A 12,347-nucleotide genomic window follows, 5' to 3' on the forward strand; every position below is an offset into this window, starting at 1 on the left:
CCCAGGTCCGACAGAAGTGATTATTTAAGAGAGATATTTTGCGGAACGAATCGATGTGTAAAAATGTTTCCCCGACCAATAAAGTAGGTACTTTAATAAATACTAGCCCTAACCTCGTTAGAGTACTCCATTTTTGTGTGTGAACGGCTGGTGCCCTAACAACCCCTGCCAACGCCTTTTAGGCGGCTTGTTTGGTAGTATGTAGATGTACCTGCATACTATGAAAGCATTCACTGCTGAACTGTCACTGCGATAATTATAAAGGTTAATACCGGCCCTCTGAGGAATGATCGCCGTAATACACACACATAATGGGTTTTTGACGCAACCATGGAGCGAGGTGCGACCGCACAGATACCCGCAGATAATATTTCCTTCCCCGCTTGTTCGCCCCCCGAAGACAATCGCGGTCGCCAAATAAGGAGAACCCCGCCTTGCAGTTATCAAGACGGAACGCGGAGGAGGCTTTGGAGGGGGTGAGGTGAGAATTAGGGAAAGGGGGGAGGGGGCGCGTGTGGCCGTGAATGCCGATTGGTCCAATTACCATTAGGAAAGGAGGGGAGGGTGGGAAAGGGTTTTTGGGAGGCGGTTGGAGGGTGGCTGCATAGAGAAGGGAGAGAGATTAAGGAGCAGAACTCCTTCGGTTCGGTGTGGGGGAAGGGGGCCTTGAGCCTGTGTTGCAAGAGGGGTGCGGAAAGGTTATTTCGAAAGAAATGCAGAGACGATTCTGGGAGTTATATGTAATGGCGAGTCATAAATCACAAACAAGTAATAACCCCAAAATGCCTTGCACAGATTTCGGCTCACTTTATGAAGGAAATCTTACATTACAAGCTATCGATTCAAACGATTACATATCATCGTAATTTCAGATAAAATCAGCAAACGTAAATATATTTTTAAATGAAGCTTGAAGTTAAAGGGAAGAATTGAAGAAAAAGATACTTAACACTGATGACTCATAGTCAAAGTTTGAATACACTGATACACACCTGCAGATTTGACTCTGCGTATTTAATACTGCAGTCGTATTTCCGCAACCCTATTACATCATTCAGAGCCTCGAAGAACGTAATTCATTTAAATTTCGGAGAAGTTTAGTATATTTTCATTTTAGTGCATTTGATTATCGGAGAGAACTCCTGTCACATGCAAGCAAACATTCTACATTTACATAAATTCAATTTTACATCAGGACGATAACTCGTTAGCTATTGCAGGCATAACGCCACTGCTATGGGTATTTTTTCTTTGTTTCAATCCACATTTAGATTCATAAACCGACCCGCGTTTCAGCTCAGCAGTAGTTTCATCACTCAGTACTACTGCTGGTTGAAAACATCTTTGGTTCATAAATTGGAGTCAATTTAAGAAAATTACTTCTTTAATATGGTTATTACAAGCTTCAACAGAGTTTAGGAAAACTATTTCTTATATTTCTAGCAAATTATGTTATTTAGATTTATTTTTCAAAATTATTTTGCATAAAGGGTCATTCATCAAACAAAGATATTATTACTGCCCCCTAATTTTACTTAACAGCTCAAAACACGTGTTTCGATTGCCTTAGAATCATCATAAGGTATCAGCAACTGATTATGATTGTATAGCAATCAAAACATGAAATCAGTGGACAACACGATATCCTTGTTTATCATTCATTATATTGCTCGACAATATCTCTCCACAAAAAAGCTGACTTTATTTTATCTTAAGTTTACGTCAAATTAGCTTGAGAGATCCAGAAGTAATTTCAAGCAGCACGCGTTCTCACGGTAAAAGATGAAAATAAGAGATTGTTTTTAGTGGAATAGCTTGGGTGGAATTCCCTTTTCTTGACCGATATCCTGTTCGCCTAACTGTAGTTAAGGCGGAACGAGGGAAAGGTGAGGGACTGATGAGAGGATTTGCAGAAAGGCGTCTTGCGCGCTCTCGGGGATTAAGACGAAGAAACTCGGCGGCGTCAGAAGCTGGAGAAGAAGGTTCCACCCCTTGTAGTGGGGTGCATGGGAAGGAGGAGGGAGAGAGTGAGAGAGATACAGAGAGGGAAGACGGAGGGATATGGGATCGTTTCCAGTGTAACAATGAGCGCGCAAGAATAGCGGAGAATGAGGGCTTAAAGCGTAGCCATAGTGATGGGGATGTGACGATGTAGGCGGGGTCGGGCCGGGAGGTAGGCATGGGTGGGGGGTGGGTTGGTCCGCTAGCGAGGGTGGAATACGAATGAGGAGAGATTTTGAACCTATCCATCAAGCGGGATTAGCGAGAAGGAGCGCGCAGGCTGACTGCGAAGGTGATTGCTCGATTGAGTCGAGGAAACGAGTCGTGGAAAATATAGCGGCGTTGCGAGGGATCGGTGAATGAATACCTCAAACGAAACTCGGAAACCGGAAAACCTGCGGTTGGGGAGGAGTGGATGAAGGGGGGGAAATGCTTTGTGTTATTCTTTCAAAATACCCACTTCCTCTCGCTCCATTAAGCATATTGCATCCGCCAATAGGTTAAGTAAGGCTTTGAAGAGTAAGGGAAGAGGCACTTGAGAACTTGTTTTCCTACTCGTATTCCACTTAAATGGGGCTATCCCATCATTATCGCGAGAACCTTCAATTTTCCGAAATTTTTAATTTATCTGACTTTTCTTGATGATGGCATATAATATGGAATAATTATGGAATAGTTCTATTTTTATGCGATGGATGACATTTTTCAGATAATATTCCCATCGCCAAAAGCCTAATCAAGTTTTCAAACCTTTTAGGAAATTGGGGACGGAAGGCAACGATAAATATTTGACTTACTGTCTACATTTCTCTCAATGGAAAGAAACAGAGTAGTAAAGGAATTAACACTGAAAAAAATGCTTCTTTCAGATGGCCATATGATTGCTGTTGGGACCGATAAAAAATTCTGAGGCATAATGAGAGTGTATAAGATCCCTATATGGCATTAGATAGCAGCGTGGAAACATTAGAATAAGATTAGACCATAAGATGTTAAAGGCAGAACAGAATGAGAGAAATAAAATTAGCAGGTTATAGGCACAATGGACAATAAGGTATATCTTTTAAATAGTTCAAAGTACGGCAGATGATGTGGCTCATTATTGAGGTTGGAATTAATGGGTTGCAGCAACTAAAGGAGACAGATATGCATTGCAATCACACAAGGCGACATAAAAGGAGCTATTTTTCTGTTTTGTTACAAGGAAATAGGTAGCGTGCTAAACTATGCCGATAGAATTGTGGTACTGGGAATCGAACAAATATTTTAAAGCCTTTGCTGGGATATATTTTGAATATGACTAATTTAATGGTGACTTTGTGGGTTTACAACATCCTTAAATATACAATGATATTAGGAAGAGGAAAAATTATTGCAATGCGTGAGGTTCTCAATTCCTGTTCTTTTAAAATCTTGGGCTATTATCTGGCAAGCAAAATTATTTTATTGATATGAAGTTTTTTTGAATTCTACCAATGTCTTTCTATGTGCAAAAACTATCCATCGTGGAGTTGTTGCAGTTGATTTTCACAGGTTACCTTTGCAAGGAATTGAATGAGTTTGCTGATTCAACTTATTTTTTTATCACGCTCAGGTCACTGTATATTTACTGAACCCGCCGGTTGAGATGGAAGAATGGATTTTATTCACGCAAAGTCTTTTCGAAATTCATCTCACCGGCACGCTCTGAAAAAAAATATTGAATTTTTACCGCGACGTGCCCATAAATTCAATTTATTGCGAGCAGAATTGCGCCGTATTTAAAAGAATGGTGGATTATAAGATTCGTGTTGGGACAGAACGACTTGTTTTAAATGCTCACCGATCATTTTCCAGCTGACAATGTGTCCTTTTTTTCCCTCATCCCCCCTGGAGAGATATATATTCAACTAAAGCTGCGTGAACCGTGTCGCCGAAAAGATTCGTTGGTGCCGGATAGCAGGTGATCGATGTTAGAGGAGGGTTGGGGGAGCGAAGGAGGGGGCGGGAGAATTCGGTGGGGGGGGGTTAGGAATGGTCGGTGGGGGGGGGTGGGAACATACATAATATCGAACAAGATTGTGGACGTGGTGGAAAAAAAAGCGAATGTCCGGCTTTCGAAGTCGCATATCGCGAATCACTTTGTGCCGCGCATTTCACGGGAAAGATCCATACAATTGGTGAAATGAATATAACATTGCTTTTATTACCCTTAATCCTTCGTGTTCTGATTCCATCTCATGGAAGCGCATATTAAAAAGTACATGAATTTTCGAAATAAAAGTTACTGATGGAATAAAAAATATCCTAATTTTTATCCCGAATCCAAATTATTTTAGCATGCGTCATTTCGTTTCACTCACCCATTTATCGCAACGTAGATTAAATCGTATGAAACTTTTCCATTAAATATTTTTACTTTATGTCATACTGTTCTCGAAATAATTTAGAAATATTTTACCTCTATTACTGAATCTAGTTTGAAGTAGCAGTCATCTATATAACTTTCTATTAGGTATATATTCGAATTCATGCACAACTTGAGTACTTCAAAGAGCATAATAATCCAGCACTAGAATCGACAATTACAATGATATTAATCCTGTAGGGTATGGATTTCGTTCGAATTATATTGCAATTCCTGGAGGTACTACGTATCTTCATGACATAGAAAGTACCCTATCCTCCCTATGTAAAGTAACCCATAGTTGCAGTCATTAGAGTTACTTGAGGATTAATTGATTGAAAGCATTGACTATTTAGAGCTAAGATAGGCCCCGGAAACAAATTTGTCGATAAAATATGATGCTCTGAGATATCTTTCTTCACAAATATAATGCGTCTTCTTTTTCTTTGTTCATTTTATGATCTAAAGTTCTATCATTGGGTTACTACTCTTCTCGAATGAAAGGAGTCATGGAACATCATTGCGTTTGGGAACACCATAAGTTTCAGGAAGAATGACTAAACAATTTGGATCACGCGGCGTTAGCGAAGAGTTTTAAGTGACTTATCCTCGCTTCTTTTGTGGAGAAAACTTCAATTTCAAAACTCCGTTTATCAGATTGGACGTTTTTCGTTGAGACCAGTCGCGGTATCCACGGCGTTTTTCGTCATCTCCAACGCCGGGTTTTTCTCCACCTTTCCGTACATTATATTTCATAGAAATTTATGAGGAAAATTTCCAGTTATTTCAAAAATTAAATCCCGATCAATATCAAAAATTGCGATTATTTTCCATCAGGAGTGTACGTATCATTCTTTCAGATCTGTGGAATATAGGCGTGAGAGGTTATTATTCCTCTCAATCTACATTTGCTGGAAAAGGTTCCACGTCCACACATCCCTACTTCCAATGGTTTATTTTCTTTCGTGACTGTCTGGTCAATAAAGCGTCACGTTTTCGCCGCATGTTTAATTCCGCAAATCTATACGCGGGGCCCAGCATCACGTAAGAGCGTTTGTGCAGGCGAGGGTGGCCGGCGAGGAATAAAAAAAGAAAAAAAAATGGAGGGAAAAGAGTTCCGAAGCAAACATCTCGTTGTCAAAGTAGTTAATATGAGGGATCGCTTTATTTTCGGATTTCGTGTGCGTCCCACGAATTTATCACCGGACTCCAAAAGTTCCCCCAACCCCTCCCTCTGCTGCTAAAGGGACGCTTAAGCACCCCCTCCCTTTACTCATTCCATTTCTTCCCCCCCCCCTCCCACCCACCACCACCACCCACCCCTTCCCCCCTCATTGCCTTTTCCCTATCTCGTAGGAACAGTGCTGCCACCTCGCGCTCCCGCTTAATATCGTGATTAATGACAGTGATTTACGGGATTAGCGCCACGGCAGGAGAGAGCGGGCGCGGGCGGAATTAAAGTCGGTTTTTGGATGAAGTGACCGACATAAAAGGGAGGCATAGGACGGGGGAAGGGGGAAGAGTGGAAAAGGGATGAGGTAGTGGGGTGGGGGAGATAGATGAGGTGGATGAGGGAAATCTGACACCCCGGAGGCATGGATGGCGAAAGTCCTCTCAGGGCCTGTGTGTGTACGAAAGACTGGCGGGGTATTTCAAGGGATAAAGGAGGTACACGCTTCACACAGGGGATGTTATTTAGATAGGGACCGACTCTCAAAATTTTGGGGCAACGGCGAGGATCCTAAATTCTGATCGTTTAGTTCTGAATGAAACACCGGGTGGGTATCTTTAGAAATACGCCCAACCTCTAAGTCCTCCTCCTCCTATTCGAAACAAGTTAACTTGAGAAAGCGTTAGAAAAATATCGACATTTAAGACCTTTTTAAACGGTATTTCAACACGTCTAGTTAATGCCCAAATGTATGAACGCGAGAATGAACGCCAAAATGCACCGTGTAACCACCCAACTTGTGCGAATGCATGAACTGATATTAGAACCTGTTCTACTTTGTTTCATGCATTCGTACATATTCCGTGCCGGTCCACAAAAATCATTCATGCAAACAGACATTAATTTGTACGTGTTAATGTATCGTGTAAACAACTCGTGAACTATTTCTCATCAGCATGAAATATAGTAGCTCAGATTGGAATAATCATTAGTTGGAGAAAAAAGGTATGTCTGAAAACTAGCGAGGGGCCAGGAAGAAAGTAAATAACTAAATTGACCTAGCTTCTTTTAGATGTAGAGTTGAAAGCTTCAGAAGAGCGTCTACTTGTTCATAGCCACTTGAAACGTCGCAACTCAGCTTGGAATAATCAATAGCTGGAGCAAACACAAATTTGTCGGAAAATTATTTTAGTCGCCAGGAATTAAGTAATGTGTATGAAGAAAGTATGAACAGTTGCAGGTCATCCCGTATCAATCAATCAATTTATTCACGGTCTGAGCAACAATGGACTGGATAGGTCTGTGTGATATAAACCCTAGTTACGTTGTATAGAAGGTGGCTTTCGTTTGTTTATACGTGTTTCCGACTAACTGTTTTCAACCGATAGTCAGGGCAACTCTTGAGCATACCAGCATCACGTTTCTGCTAGGAAAAATAAATACAATAAACGGAGGGCACATTAACTTATTTACTTATTACATTAACATTACATTAACTTATTCCATCTCCTATTGTTCCTTGATATTTTCACACAGAACTACAGGTTTGCATGGAGTTTGATTGCGTATGAGTAAAAACAGGAATCTTTGGCAATTTTCCCGTGGTGGTTTACAATGCTCCATTGTTACTTGGTAGCAGCAGGAAGGTACATTCCTCACCATTTTTGTGTACACACAAAAATCAGGTTTTTATTACTATCTAATTATATTTTACTACTATTGTATTGATATTTCGATCCCTACTTCGGCATATTAATAATAAAATCCTCCGAAATCGGTCAGAAATTAAAGAGTCAAACTATAAATAATTGCGTGCCATTTTAATGGCTGCATTAACTGGTAGCTTTGTACATTGTCACTTGCTCGGACACCAAGATATAAATAAAAGAGATAGAGAATATTATCGAAAAAATATTTTTAATACACAATTTTGTCATTTTTAGTGCTTGCAGAATTTTAAAATGTACCATTTTCATCGTAATTTCGGCGGAATGTAATTCCAGGATACCATGTGTTCACAATGTTTAATTGGTAAATTCGTCATTGTGTTTTTTGGGCTATATAATTAATCTCATTTACATTATCGCCTTTCTTAAAAATATATGACAGCACATATTTTAATTAAATTCGGGTCATTTAAAGAAAAAGTCCCACGTAGATAAATGTTGGCCAAGCAATACTTACATTTGGTCGGAGCGAGGCCGAGGTGGTTTTTGTAATTGCTTTTTTATCTTGAGGTAGTAAATCTAAGTTCCTTACTGTAATGCCTTAAACCTTTCTAACCCAGAGCTGCTTCTGGGAGAAATCAAATTTCATATTTTCTCATCTTAAAAACTTGAAAATTTTGCACTCAATCATAATTATCGTGGCAGATAAATACTTCATCATTAGAATTTGTATCACAAAATAATACGTATTTTTATATATTTCTCAAATAGAGATAAAAACTTATAAATTTTTGATGTTGCTTAGGAGCAACATTGGGTTATAATGGGTTAGCCTCTTAGTCCACTCAACCATCCAAACGATCGCAGAAAGAGCTTTATCTCCGCTTATTTCGCTCTCAGCTTCCCAAGACACCCACTTTTTAGGAACAAGCTGTGATACTCTTTTCGAAACAAATTGATTTTATCGAATGCCTTTGGAAAGGATCATATAGTCAATTCTTCGAGATAGTTATTTGTAGTATTTATCAATCCACACATATGGCGTATTTTTATGGCCACGATGCGTAATAACCAGGTACGGTCCAGCTAAAGAAAGCTCTACATATGTAAATTCAATCTTAAGTAGTGAATTTCCACTGAAACACATGTAGAAGGTATTGCTTTGGAACTAATTACGCGTTAGCGTAATGCCACAGTTGATACTCTTGAATTCCCTTTATGGTTGGATTAAGTAATTAAAAGACAAAGATATGAAAAAACGGATGCGTAGGATTTTTTTTAATAATTAGCGAGGTGATGTTTTTGAGTAAATAGAATGTTTATGTCATTTGGTGTATTGGATTTTGAGCTAAATACAAAGTGGTGGAAAATTTTAACGAAATTTTAACCCCTGAATAGGTGATGCCATTAGGGATCAAAATCACTAATGATTTTCAAGTTGAAAACGCACCATTTTTAAACCTCAGAAACGTTGAGCCAATAGCTTCGTTAGACAGCTAGTTTTCCCTGTTGCCGGATTCTCTGGACAACTCATGACTTCGATTGCTTTGCCTGCCGGAGACCACGATGTATCAAAGGCTTCCGGCAACAGGGCAAGCTCGGGGCATATCGGAGGGCTTGACTTAAAGTTTCTGTAGTTCAAAAATAGTGCTTTTATGACCTAAGCATAATAGGTAATTTTGGTTCCTACTGGCATAAGCTATCCGGGGTTGAAACTTCATGGCACAATTTTCTCCACCGTGTATATTGAGGATCTGGGAAGTGAGCCTGAATTTTCCCTATCATACCGTTTACAGGGAATAACGTTTCGTCTGTTATCCTTTCAGGCTACTACAGCGAACCATGCCGGAAGCGGTTCGCCTCTCCCGCCGACCTCAAACCGTGGTGCACCTCCACCGATGAGTCACCAGCCTCCAATGCAATGTGGCCTCGGCGCCGGCGGGCCGCACGGGACCATGGTGGGCCCTCAGGACTTGGGCGACCGCCGCGCCGCCAACGGGGAAACGACAGTCCCGAGCAGCGCCAACGGAGGCGCCGGCGGATCGAACGTGTCCAACAACGGAGGGTTCCCCGGGCCCGGCGACCCGCTGGTCGGATTCGAAAACAAATGAAGTTGGCTTTGCATGCCGTTCTGTGACGGCATAGATGGCGGAGGAGTGTCCGGGGTCGGTGGTGGGGGTCCCATGGGCATGCCATCGGGTGCTGGAGGGAGCGGTCTCTGTATGTCTGGGGACCCAATGGGGATGATGTCCCAACACCACCAGCACCACCACGGACACCCGCACCATCAGCACCAGGATCCGCAGCACCAGGCACCCCTGCCGGTCGAGTACACCCAGCAGGGACGGAGGAAGAGGAGGAAGAAGAACTGAAGCGGCCATAAGCGAAAAACAATATGGCGACCGTCGAAAGAAGCGCTATCGACGGCAGCGAGCCGAACTATGGTGTGCGTGGCAACGTGAGCTGGGAGACCAAGTGAGCCGCGCGGACTTTTATTTATCGCTCTTCTTTTGTTGCGCTCTCCGTCGGAGAGGGGAGCGGAAGAGATAGGAAATCATCGTCTAAGTTTAGAAGAAGAACAAGGAAGATGCAAGAGTCATCCTTAATCGAATGGAGAATAATCAATGCATGGACCGGAGGCATGCGTATAGTCCCGAGTTTCATAAAATATGTAAGTAGTCATGAAACTCACGCGCGGCTGCAGTAAATCGTTTTCTCGTGATGGTAGTGTTCCTCGAAATAGTCTTTTTTCCGATGCTATGAAAGAGAGACGAGGGAAACTTTTGTTTTTTGCCGTAAGAGTATTGATTCTCTCAGATGGAGAAGCATCATTGTTGACGTCTGTTCTGAATGGTCGACGTTGAATTATTGATTAGATGCGGCCAAACATGCTTGTTTCGGGTGTATTTGACCGATATCATCCGGTGGAAAAGCTTTTATTCCACTGAATTTCATGAAAAGAATGTATATAAAAGGGAAAGGGATGAGATCCAAAGCAAATCCCTGCTACAAAATGACGTTGACTCTGTCAATTCGACGCGACTTCTTCGGATATTACGATTTTATGTATACTTGTAAAGATACATTCACATAGATGATATTTATTGTTTTATATAGAGCTCATTTTTCATCTCCTCAAAATGTTGAAACGCCCTGTCCATCCTGAACAAATACTTGCTATTCCTTGAGGGTCTTTCAATTTTGGTTGTTTGTTGATGTTATTTGTTAGGATGCATTCCTTACGGGGAGGAAAACTGAAATGAGATTTCGACCCAAATAGAGAAGGTATTCTGTAGATGAATTCTCCTAGAGTGAAAATCCACTTGAATACATTGCTTTGGGATTATTCGAGAGAATAAAGAGAGGAAGAGGATGAGGGAAAAATAGAATGTAGCGTAAACTAGTTCCTGCATGTATGCATATTTCGGCGTGATCCATGTTGTTTTTAAAAAAATTGGAGAATTGAATCCTTCAGTATGTACCAAAGTCAATGGTAATTCAGCTTTTTTAATGCATCATCATCAGGAAGTATATTATGCAATGCAATGAATATTTTAAATGACATTGGTATTTTAGTTCCATCATTTCCCTTAGAACAAGCCCTTTGGAACTGTTAATTTCCTAAATGTCAATAGAAAGTAATTTTTCTTGATCCTGCTCTGTATATTGAACCATTTAATTCTCCATTTATGACCTCTGGTCTCTTATATTTCTTGGATTCAGTACCTGTAAAAGAAAGAAATTTTTCATGGTAAAACAAGAAATTTAGGTTTCTGATCACATTATGACATTCATAATAGGTTTATATATATGCCATTGATTCGATGAGATTAAATCATGCATTAATTTGATAAAATAAAAATAAATACCCCGTAAATTATGTTTTTTTTTTCTAAGGCGCATCTAAGGAATTAATTCTGTTAGTTGCTCGTACTTATTTTTTGTAGGTCATTGGTATGAATATATTTCTAGGATATGAGCTAAATCCAGGGCATTATTTGCCCATTTAATCCGTTATTTTGTCTGGGTGTTGTGGTCATTGAATGCTTCCATTCCACGCACGTTCTATATTGGATGTGAATTTTTGACAACCTCCCTCACGAAAGGGACGAATAGATATTTCACTTTCTCCAACAATTCTTCCAATGATGGGTTCCTTGCATTTTTACCGCTAAATTGTACATCTAACCGTGAAAATATGAAACGACTTACGTAGGGTTGCAAATGTGAAGATTTTTTGTATGCGCAGTAATTATGTCAGCTAAAGAATAAATTATTGACAATGGCATGTAAATCGAATGGTAAAAAGATATCTTTCGGAGACTGACGCTCGATGCGTGAGGAATCTTATTTTGCAGTTTGTGTTGTTGATATTTCAAAACACGCCAAGTTAGAGGCTGCAAAATTTAATAGAGAAAGTCGATTGTTTTTATTGGATTTAATTCTCGGAATTGGTTACTAAAAGTAATTCATTGATGAGACCAACTTCACTTTTCACACAGTGTATACTCTAATCTAATGAAATATTTGCAACTGAAATGTATGGACCAAGCTCAAAGTTTATCTACTTTTTCCGTAAAACTGATGTTTAATACTCAAACTTAGAAATATTTGAAGCCTAGGAGGATAAGTCATAATTTTTAACCAATTTTTGTGAGTTTTGTATTATTTAAAGTCTCAAAACAATTCATTGCTTCTTTATCACTAGGAAATTCATTTAAAGGTTCATTCATTGTAACATTTAAAAATGTTTCCAAAACTCTGTCGTTAAAAAGTTGTGAAATATCTCATTCAACTTATTGTTAGAAATTTGTCAGTTTCAGGATTATGTTGTTTAATTCGAAGTGTACCTAAAAGAAATAACTGTTTCATTTTCAAATAAACTGTTATAAAAATTTGAATCAATTCATGCCTACAGTTTCCCTATCACCGAATTTTGTTTTCCCTGAATCTGATCGTATTATTTATACTTTCTTATTAATTTTTTCACATTTGTTTCACTACTTTTACTACCAGTTACTTTTGCATTTTCATATTTATTTTAAAGTTTTACTACTTTTGTTACTTATTTATTTTTTTCCATTCTTTGTTCACATAGGAACTTGGGAGCACCCTTCTGATT

The 12,347-nt window shown here is 39.7% G+C and overlaps 1 protein-coding gene across 2 annotated transcripts in view; it reads left to right on the top strand.

The window, feature by feature from the left end:
- LOC124162426 (rhombotin-2-like) overlaps positions 1–12,130 on the top strand; it is a 293,106-nt gene extending 280,976 nt beyond the window's left edge. For both annotated transcript variants that reach the window (XM_046538959.1, XM_046538960.1), the window contains one exon: positions 9,052–12,130. In XM_046538959.1, coding sequence (XP_046394915.1) covers positions 9,052–9,336 — 285 coding nt within the window. In that variant the 3' untranslated portion in view covers positions 9,337–12,130. The remainder of the gene's footprint in view (positions 1–9,051) is intronic.
- The last annotated feature ends 217 nt before the right edge of the window (positions 12,131–12,347 follow it).

This window comes from Ischnura elegans, chromosome 7 (assembly GCF_921293095.1).
Source record: "Ischnura elegans chromosome 7, ioIscEleg1.1, whole genome shotgun sequence".
NCBI classification, from domain to species: Eukaryota; Metazoa; Arthropoda; class Insecta; order Odonata; family Coenagrionidae; genus Ischnura; species Ischnura elegans.